General features: G+C 38.4%; 2 protein-coding genes across 2 annotated transcripts in view; both read left to right on the forward strand.

Moving 5' to 3' along the window:
* LOC136856347 (uncharacterized) overlaps positions 1 to 885 on the forward strand; it is a 7,703-nt gene extending 6,818 nt beyond the window's left edge. Inside the window, exon 3 of the mRNA XM_067134111.1 lies at positions 1 to 885. This exon is cut by the window's left edge and continues 369 nt beyond it. Within this exon, the coding sequence (XP_066990212.1) occupies positions 1 to 752 (752 nt within the window). The 3' untranslated portion in view covers positions 753 to 885.
* A 2,832-nt stretch (positions 886 to 3,717) lies between these two features.
* Positions 3,718 to 18,006, forward strand: LOC136856348 (armadillo repeat-containing protein 1-like). Its single transcript, XM_067134112.1, has 7 exons — positions 3,718 to 3,856; positions 6,323 to 6,426; positions 7,111 to 7,274; positions 7,812 to 8,151; positions 9,287 to 9,400; positions 9,720 to 9,911; positions 10,294 to 18,006. Exons 2-7 carry the CDS (start codon positions 6,331 to 6,333, stop codon positions 10,492 to 10,494), a joined length of 1,107 nt encoding a protein of 368 aa, XP_066990213.1. The 5' UTR covers positions 3,718 to 3,856; positions 6,323 to 6,330; the 3' UTR covers positions 10,495 to 18,006.
* The last annotated feature ends 564 nt before the right edge of the window (positions 18,007 to 18,570 follow it).

Consider the following 18,570-nt stretch of genomic DNA (forward strand, 5'->3'; position numbering starts at 1 on the left):
GTACATCGTATGGAGCTCCTCCAGCGACTCCTAGCACATCGTACGGAGCTCCTCCGGCTACTCCTAGCACATCGTACGGAGCTCGTCCGGCTACTCCTAGCACATCGTACGGAGCTCGTCCGACTACTCCTAGCACATCGTACGGAGCTCCTCCGGCTACTCCTAGTACGTCCTACGGAGCTCCTCCGGCTACTCCCAGCACGTCATACGGAGCTCCTCCGGCGACTCCTAGCACGTCCTATGGAGCTCCACCAGCAACTCCTAGCACATCCTATGGAGCTCCTCCGGCGACTCCTAGTACATCCTACGGAGCTCCTCCAGCAACTCCCAGCACATCCTACGGAGCTCCTCCAGCAACTCCCAGCACATCCTATGGAGCCCCTCCAGCAACTACAAGACCTCGACCACCCGCAACTCCTCCTAGCACATCATACGGAGCTCCTCCAGTCCCTAGACCAACTTACAGTCCTCCAGCACCTGCTCCAAGACCATCTTACAGTGCTCCACCGGCACCGGCTCCAAGTCCTTCTTATAGTGTACCAGGACCGGCTCCAAGTCCTTCTTATAGTGTACCAGGACCGGCTCCAAGTCCTTCTTATAGTGTACCAGGACCGGCTCCTAGTCCATCATACAGCGTACCAGGACCAGCTCCTAGTCCATCCTACAGTGCACCAGCTCCAACTCCCAGCTCTTCGTACGGGAGTCCCTCTGCTCCTAGCGTTCCTTCTCAGTCGTACGGGACGCCTTTCTAAATGAGGCTGAGTGTAATTCAAGGCTTCCCACTGGGTCAGATTACAGGACAAAATGTCTTCTAGCCTTAGAAAGTGTTCCAGACTAAAGAGTAGTTTCTTCCTACCTTCAAGAGTGTTCCAGGTTATAGGATAGTGTCTTTCAGCCTTGTAGATGATAGGATAGTGTCTTCCAGCCTTGAACACTCTTCCAGATTATAGAATAGCCTTTTCCAGCCTTGGAGAATGTTCCAAATGATAGGATACTATCTTCCAGCAGCCTTGAACACTCTTCCAGATTGTCTTCCAGCCTTGAAGGGTGTTCCAGATTATAGAATAATGTCTTCCAGACTTTGGAGAGTGTTGCAAAAAATAGGATACTATCTTCCAGCCTTGAACACTCTTCCAGATTATAGAGTAGTGTCTTCCAGCCTTCGAAAAGTATTCCAAAGTATAGAATAGTGTCTTCCAACTTTAGAAAAGTGTTCCAAAGCATAGAATAGTGTCTTCCAGCCCTATAAAAGTGTTCCAGACTATAGAATAGCGTCTTCCAGCCTTAGAAAAGTGTTCCAAAGTGTAGAATAGCGTCTTCCAGCCTTAAAGAATGTTCCAAAACCTACCTTCATTTGTTTACTTTGTTCTTCAGATACGAGACTACAGTGTCTGTAAAATATATTTATTTATCCTTCTTCTTTCGTATTTCCTTTAGGAATAAAGCGTTTGACAAATCAGTCCGTGAAATGGACGTAGGCAATCGAAGGTTTCTGAATGACTTCTCAGGCTCTCTTTTGAATTCCTCTGCTAATGGGAATATTTATATTTGTTGTCACAAACTGAAATAAAAACTTCTGGTTACCACCGTACTGTGTCAGTTTTCTACTTAAAATAATTAAACTCCTTAGATGTTTTATTGTCCTTTTTTTATCAATATATTTGAATTATGAGAATGAACAAATAATAATGATAATACTTATATTATTGTTCTTAAATTCTCGAAGTTATTCTGCATTCAGATTGATACAAACATCACGGAACTGATATTAACAGTGATATTTGAGTTTTAAATCTGTGGGAAGAGCTTTCAAAAAACCAGCGTAGCTTGATAAGATGTAATAAAACAAACTTTTAACATTTCAAAAATGATAGAATGAATTTAGGTAACCCCAAAACCTTTATAAACCAGCACATTACAGTGAAAAAATCTTACGTACACAAAATATATTAAATATTCTATTTTTTTCACTACGGTCTAAGTTGCTATCATCATATGGTGTAGATTCTTGTAGGTTATGGTGATTTCAGCTGACATTGTAGAGCAAAACTGGTCCATGTCGTTGCATTCTACTTAATTTTGACCAAAATTTACGATAATCATCGATAGATATCTGTTGCTGATCAATGCAGGTTCTCAAGAAAAATATTAATAGGCATTATTAAAGTTTTTAAGTGTTATAGATTCTAACAAGATTACACAAACATTAGTCTTACCAAGATAGCCTGAACTATAGTGAGAAGAAGAAGAAGAAGAAGAAGAAGAAGAAGAAGAAGAAGAAGAAGAAGAAGAAGAAGAAGAAGAAGAAGATGATGATGAAAGTATTTCACCTTCCGGAATAGTTCAACATAATAGAGTCGTCTCCCACATATATATAATTTCTTTTAAGTAATTTTAGATTATAAAAAAATAGTAAAATGATATTTTAATGGATGACTCTAACATTCTGAGGCGGATTTGATCTGTTCATTTTAACCAAGAATGACATAAATTCATCCAATATGGTATCTATACTTGCATTTGTTTGTTTTTTAATAATATTATTATAGAATCTTTAATTGTATTTGTTTATTTCCGTGGTTCTGTTCCTAACTAATTCAAGTTAGGCCTAACATCTATATCCATATGCAGTTGTTTATTCACAAGAAGCATCCGACCGTTAATTTTTTGGAAGTTCATTTTATTCTATGGGCCAATTCCAATGTTAATTTCTTATCTATTACTTCAAAATTTGATATCTGTGCATTAACCAGTTTATACTCTTTATTAAGTTTGTTTGTATATTCATATCTCTCTTTACACATATTAAGTTTGATGCTCAAAAGTTCCTTCAATGATTTTTTATTCCAGTCTCGTTTTCTTAATCAAGATCATTATTTGCGTGTAGGTTCTTCTGTCATTGACAATAATTTAGTATCTACCTTTTGTAGAAGTTCCAAAATTATATTGCCATATGACGGAAACATATTTTAAACATACTCTAGACCCATCACCTGTTTGGATAATCATATGGTGATATAAGATCATATTTCTTAATTAAATTCATATTTTTCATTGTCATTTCTATTCAGAATAATATAAAAATAAAATATACCTTATAGATATATGAAAAATAAGACTGTTTGAGTGGTGAACTATATATTGCGAAGGAAAAATTAATAAAAGTAAATTTTTTTATCGTAGGTCCAAAATGGCTTCTGAAATTTTTATAACAAGATGAGTAAAGTATATTCGGTAAAAAATAAAAATAACAAAGATAGAGCGTATTGGTGGCTCGTTTATTGTAATAACTTCAACGAAAGCAATAAATCATCAACTTAGAGAAGGGAAAACGATCATTTTTATGAGGAAAATCATAATTTATATTCAAAAACACCTAAGAAGAAGAACCTTCCTCAAGTGATCGGCCAAAAACGATGGTGAAATATATCATAAAAAAAGGAAAAATTCGTATATATAACGTAATAATGACTCGTTATTTTAATTATATCAACCAAATCAATAAATCATCAACTTAGAGAAGTAAAAAAACGATATTATTTACGAGGAAAACCACAATTTAAATTCAAAAAACCCAAAGAAGAAGAAGAATCAAGTCAAGCAAACCTCTGGGAGCCATTCGTTCGAAACCGAAAAACACTTTCTAATACAATATTAAACCGAAGACAAAAACCAATACACATTACCTACATGGTTTATCAATTAAAGATTTATTATTTCCACGCCTTAAACCCCATTAATAACGAAAAACCTAATAATTAAAGGCCGAAATAAGACGCAGGTGACACCCCTCGCCCAATGGCTGCCTTTCGGACGCTCTGTTTATTATTATGGTCGACGACGAGCTGGCGTGAAGGTGAGACTTTCGTTCAGTAAAATACTATATAATTCGCGTATTTTAGCGGATTTTTCGATGGGAAATGAAAGATTATTCATTGTTCTGTATAAATAAAACGTTATTCGTTTGTTTATTAGCTTTGGGTGGCTGTAATGAGGCTATTTATGGAGGCTTGTCTGACTCTACGTTGGCTCGACCATTTGTAAACGATGTTGATATATTTTTTTGTTTTTGTGATAAATATCCTTAATTTTGGGTTTAAATTGTGTTTATCATTATTTTTGATATGATTTTAATTTTTATAAACGTTTTATTGCCTTTATTTATGTCTTGTTACCTTAGGGTGGAGCGTAGGCCTGTCGTAGCCTAAGCTGTAATGGGGATTTACGGTTGATAAACCTTTAATAAATCTAAATCTCCTTTAGGATTGATAAATCTGATAAATTTGATTTAAATTTCGATTTTCTGCACATTTTTCAACCCTAGGTAACTTAATCATCCTATTTTCAGGATTTTCTATATCCCCTGGCATATAGCCCATACCACAGGGAGCAGATATTGCCGTCAGTGCGCCTCACGCAGTGCGCTGTAGGCGGTAATTGAGGTTCTTCGTAGCGTGCCTTCCTTGGCCCATAGCTCCTTCAACCGCTTTCGTTCCTTTTACTCTACCTCCTTTCGTGTTCCCTTTCTTCCTTCTTACGTTCCTCGGTCCTCTCGTGACGGTTCTTAATGCGACTGTAAAAGTTTTTTTTTATTCATCCTTTTACGCCTTTCGAACCTTTTACTGTCAGTTTCCGTTTCAGCGGCGAGTGACCTCACAGGTCCCAGGGCTTGGCCTTTTTAGCCTTAATCTTATAGTCCATTCAATTCAAAATCAGGATGATTACAGAATCGGAAACTGACCCATGTCGCAGCCGTTACTCATTTCTGAAGGTTCTTTGTAGCTGAAAAATATTAATGATTTTAGAAAATGCAGTATAATAATGTTTAGGATTTGGAAAACATTGGGTTATTGATGAGGACGCCCCCAAAAAATTGAGTGAATTATACCAAGAATTGTAAAAAATAAATCATAAATCGCAAGAAACAGCGTCTGAAGTATATAGGAGTCATCTTTGTAATCAATAAACAACTTCCCTTCCCCAGAAATGGAGAAAATTGTAAAAAACATTTAAAAAGGATAATCATAGGAGAACACTCTAGCATAGGCCACTGGGTTCTACCTGAGCAGAGTGCCCAAGCCATGGAGTGAATTGTAGTTGTTATCCTAATCTAGGGTGGCTTGTTTTACCAGACCCATAGGGTACCATTCTGCCCCCTTTGAAAAACCCCCAACCTAACTTTACCTCTGAGTTCCAAAATTCAAAGAGTGAAATAAAGGCAGTCTCCAGTTATCGGCTGGCTTGGCTATCAGTGATCTGGTTTTAAGGGCTTGTCTAGCGACGAAAATCAGCAATTTTTGGCGCCGATTTTCGCTTTTCGGTGCTGATAATCAGGTATTGGCGCCAATAGACACCTAACAGAGGCACCAATCTCCGGTTACCGGCACCGAAAAGTGCCAAAAATTGCCGATTTTCGCTCATTGTCACGCCGTCGGAACGGAACTCCTGCCGATAACCGGGGACCACGTGTACAGGAATGTATCCTAGACTAACCTAACGTAGGACACCGGGTCCTAACTTGCACACAGGATTATGTCTTTGGTGCTCTTTAGCATTGCTTATCATTTTCATATCTGTTACCTCAAGTTTGGTACGTAGAAAGCTTAGGTCCTCAAGCTGACGTAAGTTGTGCATTGCTTGTAATATTTGTTTGTGGTAGATTTTTGTGGTTCCAGATTATTGCACTGATTCACATCATGTCTCAAAACTGATGGCTTTTGAGAGGTCAGACCTTATAAGCATTCAAAAATTTTGTCATGTTTATTGTTATTAACTTTGATAACGGCGTTATCATCACAGTCAGCTTATTTTAACCACAAGGCAGTTGATGAACAGAATATATCAGATGGTGAAAACATCTAGGTTTTTAATCACGAGAATTGACAAAGTTTTAATTGCATACAAGTGACAAACCAAACACATGAAATCAGACCAAAAAGCTACCTTGCTAGACTGTTATAGGGTTTGACTGAAGGACCTGGTCTTAAATGAGATGTGAAAAGGAAAAACAGTTAAATTAAAAAAAGTCAAACGGCTCAAAAGAAACCACAGAGTACAGGTGAAAGTGAAAAGGTGCTGTGTCACCAAAAAGAGACACGACAAAGAATCCTAAATATTGTCCTGGAGTGGAACATCCTGAAACACAGTAAAAGGTTTGCAACGTAGGAAACAAAATCATTTTTAATATTTTCGATCAACAGAGCCCTTAGATTCATTGGCTAGGAGACATTGCCGTATTGTAGTCAAGTGCTCAGTAGTGGTACCTAGTTAGTACACGATCCCGAGTTCTAGCAGCAGTGCTGACGGTAAATTTTCTCCGCAGATTAAGTGATGGGAGAAATTGAGCTCGGTGCAGCCGCTGAAGCCACCATACAGGCTTACAGAGAGTTAGCGACAGACCCCGCTAAGCGTCTAGCACTAGCGCTGGTAAGAATGCTTTGTATGCTGTGTGTAGTTGGGTCTTGTAGAGTTGTTCTTTGAAATTTATATTTGTCCTTGTTTTTTTTATATATTCATGCATTTTCTGGGGTTTTGAGGTAACTCATAACATTGTCAGATCTGTGAATAAAGGTGCATGAGTTAGAAGACAGTTAAGTACTGATAATGGGTATTGTATAAGTAAGTAGCCGAGTTATACTAACATGAGTACCTGAATGGCACTAGCATAAGGGCTATAAAGCATTCCAATAGGATTACTGTATACACAAACATTCAACTGAGATCAGCATGTTAAAACTTATGCATATAACAGTTTGGTTAACACAGAAAAATGCATCCAGATTCATCAGCCTAAATCTTATCAATCAGCATTGTCCACATGATTTGTTAAGGATAGAATGTTAGCTACAGTGTTCCCTTCTGATTCTTTAAAGCCTATGAAATCATTTGCACCCTTTTGCCAGATTTTTCAAACAGACATCGCAACGTTCTTGATGATATTAAGGCAATGATCAGCAGTGTAACTGATCATTGCATTTCTTTGCAGCTAAAAGATGATTCGTGCGCCTTTTTGTTCAGTTAAACGTTCAGGTTACCCACTGACATGCATTTACGAAAAGAGAGAAACCTTATTTTTTTTACCCTAACAGAAGTTACTCTGTTGTTTTTCAGGACCGAACTTGCGTTCAGTTCTTGGCGTACGTTGTCGCAGATGGAGAGGAAAGGTTAGTTCTCTTAGCCATTAAGACTTTAGCTTTGATCGCCGAGGCTAAAGAATGTCGGCCGTCTCTCGCGAATACGTTTGGCGTCCTAGAAGCGTTGCAGTCTGTGACTGAGTAAGTTGAATTATTATTGTGTATTAGTTATTTAAGATAATGTCATTCAGACACCACCCTGCTTACGAACATTCAACTTAAAAAGATTCGGAGATTCAAACAAACGGGTTTGCAGATTAAAACTGTGTTCAGAGCGTTCCCCTTTGCCATTACAGTCTTTTAATATCTTAGAGTGCTGTTTTGATTATATACACTGTACTGTAGTGACTGAAATTTGATTTTGAAAAGTTCCATTGACAACCTTCGCTGCTATTTCTAAAGTTGTTCACAGGTTTCCAGGTGTTTATTAGGTAGAATTAAATTTCTCGATTGTTTCTCACACAATATATTGTTGTTTACGCAAATCTCTACAGATTGAAATATCAGTATAACTATAAATCATTTTGTTAAGTGATTTCTTGCTGACAGAGATGAGAGTGAGTAAATATATTGAATATATAGGCACTATTCTTTCCCATACGCATTGTGTTTTTGAAAGATGCCTGTAACTCATTAAAGTCTTTAACGAGTCACTCCGAATATCCCAACGCTTTAAAGAGACGAGGAAAACTACAGCGAGGAAGTAAGAAACGAGGCAGCCGGACTCTTCACGAGCCTCCAGTTCGCCCGCTGTGTCAAGAAGTCGCCGACGAAGGGGGACGACGCGGCGGACAAAGGTACCGTCCCGGACGAGGTCGATAGCGCTAAGAGGCACGGGGAGGAAAAGCCATCTAAAAGTGGCAGCGTCAGCACCCCGGAGAAGAGCAATAGCGGTAGCGCGTCCCCCACTAGATCGGACGTGAAGTCGGAATCGCCCACGAAACGGAGCGACGTTTCCGAGAGCAGCCGAAGGGGTAGCAGTGTCGATGGTGATAGTAGGTCCTTGTCTATAGATGAGGTGAGGGGGCTGTGTTCATTCCTCTTTCCTCTTTAAAAGCTTTTGCCTGTTTCTGTTGTTCGGAAGTGAATGCTGAGTTAACTGGCATCAAAGACACCTGTTTTTTCCTAGAATAAGTCGTGGGAATTTACCATGCATTCTAGTGTCTGAATATTTTGGGGGTTTTTTTGTAGGCCTGTCCTAATCGCAGAGGAAAGCTATCTTTGCTAAAAAGTAAACAGCACTCCTGTATATGACCTCTGAATGAAGTTTATCAAGTACACTTACTTAAAATAGTAATGAACAAAAGCATCATTAGAAAAATATATGTAATTATAAAGGGTCATTCCTGTATAGTCAGAAACGCTTATAAGTACTGGTATTTTTAAATACCTGCAAACTGTAATAAGCAGTATGCTGTACCTGCCAAAATCACATTACATAATTTTTATTGTAATTTGTTTTCTTACAAAATTTTGCTAGTCAAAATTGGGATGCGTCTTTGATGTCGGGAAATGCAGTATATTCTAGGTGCCGTTTTAATAGAGTGTCGGCCTTGTTTTATAATGTCCTTTTAATTCCATATTGTTTGCTTAGTTCTGTTATTGCATGTAAGTGTTGTACTTTACACTAAACCAGTGGATCATTACAAAATGACCAGTCATAAAGTTCAAATTTCACTAGTTATGTTTATATATTTTTATTTAATCATATACAAAAATCAGTCAATCAATCATTTCCTGAGGCACCCACGGGGACGCACGGGGCCTCGATGAACTCACCCCACCACATTCTGTCCTGGGCTAACTCTTCGAGGTCTCCCCAACACTCGGCTCATGCTTCCTGCCTCATTGTCCTCAACAAAAATGCAAAAAAATAATATATACAGATATGAAAATATACAGAATAGAAATGAGCACAATCTTGTAAAATGAGAGTCTATTTTTACATCATCTCAGCTTGCTGCCAACTTTTCAAAGAGTGAGAAGTCGAAAATGATATTACACATAATTAGAGTACGGTTTCCAGTCAAAATCGTACCAAGGGAGCTTTATTCTCAAATCTTATCGCTTTGGAAAAATACTTGAAATGTAGCCGTCGACCTGAGCACTCTTTCGGTGACTGTGAATAAATTTCTCATTTGTTGTTTTTCCAGCCTTCCAAAAGTTCGAAAACGTATTCCTCCGTTGACAAGAAGTCCAGCTTCCTGGGGCCAGGCAATTCCAAAGCCAAGATCGTCACGTTGTTCATAAAAGGGATGGTTAATCCGGTAAGACAAAAAAAGACTTGGAATATATTTAGTTAATCGAAAACGGTATGTTATATCAAACCTGCCGGTTGTGGGAAGGTTTCTTGTTTTAACAGTTCAAGTCTTTTGAAACTCTTTCTCTCTTTCGTCTTGTAAATTGTAAAGTATGTAAAACATTGCCGTAGATAACGATTCCAGGAACGTCTTTTATGTAACCTACAATGTGAAGATGATGATCGGGTCATTGTGGATTCATTGTCATGAAGTTGTACGTAATAAACATACTAGCCATTTTAAGCCAGTATATGGATAATGTATCGTACATTTTTCATCCGCGCAGGAACACCGCAAACAAATAGAGGAGGAATTAGTCCGTGTCCGCGGCCTCATCAGCATCGTCTTTGACATGGGACATTCCCGAGTGACCTGCAGAGTCAAGCGGGACTTATCTGTGGAGAAGTTGGCAGCAGCAGTGGCACGCACAGATCTGGCGTCAGCTCAGCAAGTGACGACTAATGCTGACGGAGAAGAGGTCGGTCACTGACGTGATGCTTTAGTTTTCTCTGTCATTCCAGAATGCTTTTGTACATTCCTCTGTAGGGGGGTAGTGCTGTCAGTGCATTGCACGTGGTGTACTGTAGGCACTGTAGCACTTCCTGAGGTCCGTCTCGACAAGACAGGTTTTATTTATGAAACAAAAATTATATTAAATTTTATACGTTCAGTGATTAATGTTGCTTGTGTCCTGTGATAGTTTCTCTGTCTCTCTCCGTTGTATAAACTTGTACAATATTTTAAAGGTGATGGTTCTTCTGGGTCGAGATCTATGACAGATCAAACAACTGGTTTTGTTTATGACGCAAAACTTATCTTAAATTTTATACACTTGACAAATTCTCTGCAATCTTTTAAAGGTCATGGTTCCTCTGGGCGGAGACATCTGCACCTCAGGCACGACCTCCCCGGTGGACGACCTTCCCGACTACCTCCCGGAGGAGGACAGCGTCGTCAAAGACGACAAATCCGCCATGGCGCCCTCGGGATCGTTCAAAGAGACGGCGTCGTCCTGGTTCACGGCAGCAAGCAGCCTCCTGCAGAAGTCCTTCTACTGGTGACCTCACCGGAGTGCGCTCTTTGCCCTCCGAAGAGATGGAAGTGCTCTCGTTCTCAAATTCTGAAAAGACTGGTATATTTGATAAAAGAGGGGCGCGTACGCTCTACGTACCGTGAGTGGACCCGAGCGGCTGGAGTTGTAGTTATGGGGGTGACTACTCTATATATATATATATATTTTCTACAAAAGCAAGAGTTGGCCCTCACTTTAACCAGACATCTTCGGACTCATCTATCTGTATATTATCTCATTGTTCGCACTATGTTTTTGAAAGGTAATTAGATTCTAAGTGGGAGATGTGTCGTGTGCATATATAGATATAATATGTGCAGCATATTGATGTATCTATATATATATATATGAGTTAAACTGGAATTATTGACATTCCCGGCTTCCCACGACTTAATTTGAGATAGTTTTAGAGTAGAATTGTTGACTTAAATGATATTTTCAGCAATGGTCCTTTGGTTTGTTCATGTAAGACTTTTTTTTTATTCATAATTGTTGCCAACTGTTTTCATTAAGGCTGGTTAGCAAACCCTCTTTTAGGTAATTTTGGTTTTAATAGTTGTACTTCAGTGCTAGTTAATGGAGAATCGGTACAGTATTCAGTGAGTATGGTTCCATAGAGCAAAACTGCCTCAGCTATGAAGATAATTTAGAAATTAACCCGAAGTACTATAGGATATTGCTTAGAAAGCTCTTGCCATTACCCATGCAGCTGTTAGTCTCCAACCAGGTCATCATGCCTGGGAAAATGACTTTTGTTAACTTGTTTATTGATGCTTGTTAATTATGTTCTGTGTAGACCATTTAAGATGACAGCCAGGGTTCCAGTGAATTATGGCACATACAGTATTTGTTTTGGAGTGTCTCTAAGCTTGCTATCTGGGTGGCAGTGGACGAGAAACACTTTCAGAATCTTATTTGAACCCATGTCTGTACCTGCCTTCAGCCTGTGTTTTTAAGCACAAGTAAACGAAAATACATGAATTTTAATGTGGAACATCAAAGGTATCTTTTTAAATTTGGATAAAAGCCCATACACATTACGAAACCTGTTATTTTTCCCCATAAACTCTGAATGAGCGTGCAACCGGGAATTGTATAAGCGTCCCCACACCTTCCAGGAATGACGGAAGTTGGAAAGAGGGTTGAGGCAGTGGTTCCTTACTCTAGGGATGTCATGTACTGTCCTGAGGCTTGGACCAAACACGTGCTGGGAAGTGTATTAATATAGAATGTTATCTTCACACACAATATTATTATAACAGTATTATTATAGTTTTTCATGACGAGCTTACATTATAAAACACAAAGGGCCATGAATGTGCAGAGCATTCTTTCATAGTATGGAATGCTCATGTAAAATGATGAAAACGAATAAAGAACATGAGGGGTGGAAGCACGTACACGTACCACCAGTTTTAGAATCCAGAAAGCTTCACTGAACTAGACTATGGTGGAATTGAATATTTGTACTTAATTGCAGGATGTTAAAAACTGAAAAGCAATAAGAATAATAACTCGAAAAGACAAAACGAATTTAGCCAGATATTTTCTATGAGTAGCATCATTTGCAGTCCTCAGAATCTCAAGGGTTGACATTTGCACGGCTGCATATGCTGTTATCCAAATCTCAGACGGTTAAGTAACAATACTAGTGTTTATCATGAACGTGATTACATCAATTTTTCCCCTCGGCGGTGTCGGATATGAAATGAGTTCCCCACTTTTATGTGATTACCCCAGCCTTCCAACAGTTGCCTTCCTGCTACACTCGATCTAATCTTCTGATTCTCATTCCTTCTCGTTGCAAATGCCCTCTCTGCCGTGAGTGCTGGCCGTAATGCTAGAATTTCACGCTCATTCATTGCTAACAAGTCCAGAACATCTTAGTTTTGGAGTTGAAGGGAAAGGGAACTGAATATGCATGATTAATATCGCTTGAATTCAGTAACATCTCAGCCTACAGATGCCTTGGAGGTCTGGCCGTCAGTTTGATGAGTAACGGACTGTAATTCATAGGCGACGCTTGAAGAATGATGGTTACCGCAACTGACAGTAATTTGAAAATTAACTTCGTCGTCTGAATTAAACTGTGCTTTGCAATGATTCAGTTTAGGAGATTTATCAGAAGCAAAATACATCACATCTTGACAGGTGTTCAAGCCAAAAAGCATTATAATAACATATCTGATAGCATAATGAGTCCAATAAGTTGCAGTCTGGCCAGTTAAAGAGTTAACGTAAATAGCAAAAGTTAAAAGAAATTAATATACTGAGGAACATTGAACCAAGGGCTGTGGGAGGCCTCAACATTGACGACACAAATACCCGAGGCTTTTAGAAAACAATAGGAATTTTGTACCTTTGAAACTGGATTTTCTAGAGTACTGGTGTACACATTCCATTAAAAAAAATTATAGTAAAATAAGTGTTTAGTTGCAGTACTGAGAAATGTTGGCCCTATGCTGGACAGGTCCTCCTCTGGAGAACGGCAAGTCTGAGCAGGGAGTTTGTTATATTAAACTTATTGTTACACATAGGAAAAATGTATTGAAATGTATTGACACACGTTTATTGCATAAAAGTCGTATTTTTTCTGTACTGGTCAAGAGAGCTCAAATCGCATTTGGAATGAGAAAGGAAGTGACTAATGAGAGGCATTTAGCGTCCCCTCACTTCAGTCATGTCTGCTAAATAGATCGTTGGTGCTGATATTTATAGCCGCTTGTTTATCATCTTGAGTGTCACGTGGATTCAGGTAGCGACCATGTACCAGTGTTCTCAATCTTGGTCAAGCACACTTTCCTTTTGCTCCGATTAACTGTTAGCATTTATTGTATTTGTTTTGTAGTACATTACACAATGCATTCACCTTTGTAATATGTTTTTGCTGTACGTTTTTGTACGTGTATTCGGTCCGTTTCTTGCTATGTGCTATTGTGTGTATCCTGTGTAATTGTACGCCTTTCTCCATCACGTGGCCATTCCGTTAGGGTTTCACCAATCACGGTGCTGTACAAGTGAATGCTTTGGACTAACGTACATTATGCAAGATTGGTATCTGAAAACTTCTTGCTCCAATTTCAGACGACTTCGGATAAGTTACCAGAGATGCGTTCATTGTGGTACCTAATTGATTAATGAAATAGGTCTGTCATTGTATGAATACTATAAAACTGTTGATGCTTGTTGAAGGTTTGTAATCCATAAGACGTACTCTTATTTTTTATGAGGAAATGGGCTACGTTTAATGGAATCGGTGTTAGGCTGTTAATTCTGTGGTTATTCACTTTTCAATTTATCTTACACAACCTGATGATTGTAATCTATTTTTATTATAGCTGCTATATCCCGTATACTTTCGTAAGCATTGCCATACCTATTATTACTGTTTTATATGATTATTGTAGTGTACTTAGACCGGCGTGTCAGATTTCCAGAGTCTCGTACAAGACCTGAAGGACTCGTTTGTAATCGAAGGTGCAGAAATTAGTTCATCTCTCAGATGACTTCATTTGGTATCAGCTCGGATGGGTTTTATTCTCCGCCAGCAACGTCAGGAAATTTTTTAATTCACCGCTCCCGAGCACAGCTATATGTGAATTAGAAAGTTTGCATTTAGGGAACACAAAAGATATTTTAAGTTTTTTTGATATGCAAGTGTGCAAATGTATACCTTTATGTACATTATACCAATTACTTTTAGTTTTTAGTTCACTCATTGATATGTTTAAACACCTCATGGGCTCATGTTAAAACATTTTTAATGTAGTTTAGAGATATAATGGCAACTTCAGCACATACGATCACTAGTTTTGATTCTTTTGATATACAGATACCACAGTTGTCCTGATATCTGCACATACTGAAACCTGGTATAACAGTACTGTAGTTTTTGAAGCCAAGGTTGTTACAACAGAACCCCAACTGTGGGGACTATAGCTTGTTGGGGATTTTAAAATAAGGTAATGGTATCTATCAGACCTTTAGTGTACGTTAGGTTGTTTTGTTTGGTTCTAGATAGCATTTAGACTTTTGTTCCTGCATCTAACCAGAAATACTGAATGCTTTTATATTATAATGGTATTATCTGTAGTGACAATAGAAAGGCATCAAGGCCAGGATAGTTTATATATGCTTTTAGGTTTCTTTTGCATGTCGAAGCATGGCTTTCCCTCCTAGAATACTTCTTGTTCGAGTCGGAGAGAATGTACTGCTTGTTTCCGAGCGCTGAATTCCAGAGATTGCAGAAACCTTAGAAATAAGCCTTGAAAGATATTTAGTGCACGTACCGATTCTGTTGTAAACGCTTGGCATACTTTACATATCGAGAGTGAATGACTATAAGTTTAGTTTAAAGTTATGTGTAATGTTTCCATTCTACCATGTACTGGGTATTATGCCTGTTATTGGTTTTTGATGCGTTTAGTTTGCGGGAAACGGTAGTCTTAAGGTTCTGTCATTTTCAAGGGCTCATCAGCAGTTTTGGTGAGACTTGTAATTTGGATGCAGATTGTATTGAAACTGTAAACCATAATGTTTTCCATATTCAAAAACAATATCTTATTGTTTTTTTTATCATTTCATCAGGTTTAATAGAGAAACGGCTGGACCACTCCTTGTTAAAAGAAAACTATAATGTTGAATGTAGGTGTAGTGTCTATGCTTATTATAGCAGCTGCTATGATTGCAAAATTCCACAGGACATCCACAGTGAAAGTCTAGAATATGATCCCACACATGGTTCTAGGCAGAGCGACTTCCATTTTATACGTCGGTCTCTTCTTGCCTGTAAATCTAAAAAATATTTTCTGTAGTTTCCTCAAAGTACCTTCGGCTGGATCGTTGTCAAAATGATTTTGAAAGAGCCGCCTGTCCTCTGCTTTTAGGTGCAAACATGGAAGTATCCACATAGACTGGTATGTTAGAAGTGCAGTTGCAGGGTACGTACAAATCTGTTTCGAGATTTTAAGAACGTCAGAACCCAAGCGTTGCCATCGTTCCTTGTTTTGGCGAGTTATTGGAAAGTAGAATCAGTGGTCACCTGAATAGGTTATGTACGTTTTCTGTATGTATGTATGATTCTTAAATTGGCTTGTAGGACCGTACATCAAAGCTTGTCCAGATTGGAAGTTGCTTCGTAGTCGGAATGCTTTGCTGTGCTGAGAAATTTCCTCTGCTACCGTGCTGTAGTTACAGTTTGCCACGAGTATTTTTCAGCTTATTGCAAGCATGTATAAAAGGCTTCATAAAGAGGATATTAACATTTTTGCGTTGAACAGATATCAGTTGGATGTTACAGGAAGAAGTGGCTTACATATTTTGTAACTTTCATGCTGGGGTTTGCGTACATTGATGTACCTGTGTATGTTGTAAATGAAAAATGTTTATTTTTTTTTCAAATAGCATTTTTTTCAGGGAATTATGTACAGGCAAAAATATTTATATACGTGGCAGTGTGGTGCTTTTTGTGGAAATTTATCACGTGGAATGACTGGTGTCCTAAAATTATTGTGTACGTGTGTCCTGATATTCGCTTGAGAAAACTGGCGTAAACTCATGATTGTACGATACTTATATTAATTTTCACAACCCTTTTTAGCCAAATTGCCTGTCACTGTCAATGGGGTTATGTGAAAGTTGTAATCTGATTCTTCAAAGACATTTTACGAAAGGTCTGTAACTAGTTAGGGAAGACTCGACTGTGTATTGTGTGGGGGTGATTTTGTAAGAAGTTGTAATAACATTTTGGGACAAATTACTTGGCCAGTTTTTTATGCCGAAGATTTTGAGACCTGTTAACATTTTGGAGGTACGTTGTCAAAAACTTTTGGAGAGTTACTACTGTAGTTTTAAGCCAGTGATTGAGGAGTGCAGTACAGTACAGGTGTTGGTCAGTATTACAATCCATGTCTGAAAATGTGTCTGCACAAATCTGAAAGCCAGTCAGGTACTGAGCTAAACCGTGAGCCTAATGCTGTCCTCCAAGTTTTAGTAGCTGTCTAAATCAGACTTCTTGCAATAATGAAATGGAGGGCACTAAATATACGCTACTGTAACCTTCAAAACCAGATAAGGATAAATAGCAATGTCCTTTGTTGGTAGGTCTTCAATTACTGCAATTGTTACGCTGTATTCACATTTCATTATTGTTGACGTGATATTTAAGCAAAACAGGGTCCTGAACATAGGAATTTAAGAACAGAGGAGCTTTGGAAGTAAACCGACGATAATTTCTGTCGTCTTAAAGTTGAGAATTATAGCACCTTGAAAATAAAATAGCACTTCAAAAAACTGTCAAAGTTAGTAGGACTCTATGGCGAGCTGTTAACAGCCTCGTTCTCTGAAACTGCTTCTCGAAAACGGCCCTTACCCTTAAGATGGACATTCCAGGCTTTCGTCGAACATACCCGAGCTGCACGTTTTACATTGACGTGCAATGTAACAAGATCAACTTCGGGAGCGAACAGACGCTTTTCAGGACGCGTAAGATAGTGTTCTTAGGGAATCAAAGATAGGTCTTTGAAGCAATGCTTGGTTTTTAACTTCGGTTTACGAAGAATTTTTTTAATACTTCTGGTGAAGCAAACTGTATTTGAGTATTTACTGGTGCACATTCCTTTTTTATTCCAAACTGTAAGGTTCTAAACATACATTCCCTTGTTAGAATTTTTTGCGATTGTCTTGTGATGCAATTGCTTTGTATAAATATGTATATTTGCCTGGTTGCAAATGCATGTTTCGCAAATCTGAAAAATATGTATAATAGGATAGCCAAATTTTTTATTATCACATTACCCAATAATTGTTTTTTGCTTACAGCTGATGAATTTACAGATTCGCATCCATTTGGCGACAGTACAGATGTCTGTATTGTAATTTTAGACACTTATGAAATCACCTGGCTTACTGAGATGTTATAATCCTGTTTATGTTAAAATGTACACACAGTCAGTACAAAAATCTGTTTCCACACTGTTTTAGAAGACAAGGAGTTGTTTTATGGTTCCAGTAGTTTCATTTTTATATGTTTTTATGAACGATTCTTATACGGTTTTACAGTTACACATTTTTCTTTTGATTTTATTCATTCACAAATTACATTCCCACCTTTAGCATCATTTTTCTTAAACCAGGGGACACCTGCCACATTTTTAATAAGTTTTCAACCAAAACACACGATTTTTCACACTTAGCTGCACATTAAATGTCATTACGTGGCTTAAACCGATTAACGGAGCCTTCGGCATTTAGGCTACGTATCTCACCGCGGTAGAGTCTCCAGCCTCGACGTGCGGGACTCAAACCAGACTCTTTTTTAGACGCAGGAGACCAATACGATTCCTCTCCTTTATTTCTGTATCACTTAAAATGTTCACATGTGATGTCGCACTTTGATGAGTGTTGGTGATATGTATATATTGAAGAAAAAAAAAGTGTTACTTGTAATAAACATAGAGAGAGAGATGTCCATATTGTTTTAGAAATAAAATGGGAAAATTGAGTCGCGTTGTGTTTTTCAGTCTTTTAGCCACTTGCGAAACGGACTTGGTGGTGCACTGCGGACGCACCCCTACGTAGAATTAAGGTAAATTCTGTGTTCAAAGAAAATCCTGAATTACAGAATACATGTGAGTGTCCAGCTTGGCTACCCTGCGCCGGAGAAGCCGGGAGACCCGCGCCTACTTTGACGCGAGCGCTATGTTATAGGAGTCTGGACACAAGTGGAGATTGGTGTAAGTGAAAGCGCAGGAAAGAGTGAATTGTTCGAAATTTACACAGAGAGATTTGAATGTGACATGTATTTTTTATTCACGAATGTTAAACAGCAAACTTTGTATAATATCGAATTCACCATTCTCTCTCTCTCTCTCTCTCTCTCTCTCTCTCTCTCTCTCTCTCTCTCTCTCTCTCATTTAAGAGAGTAATTCACTCCATATATAACTTCCCCAACTCGAGAAACCTAAATTTACCAAACGGGGAAATTCTTTAAAAAAAAACTAGACCTATTTTCACTCCTGTAGCATATGACGTCACGTAGGATTTCCTGCCGTGCTTTCAGGATCAA

The sequence above is a fragment of the Macrobrachium rosenbergii genome, chromosome 35 (genome assembly GCF_040412425.1).
Source record: "Macrobrachium rosenbergii isolate ZJJX-2024 chromosome 35, ASM4041242v1, whole genome shotgun sequence".
NCBI classification, from domain to species: Eukaryota; Metazoa; Arthropoda; class Malacostraca; order Decapoda; family Palaemonidae; genus Macrobrachium; species Macrobrachium rosenbergii.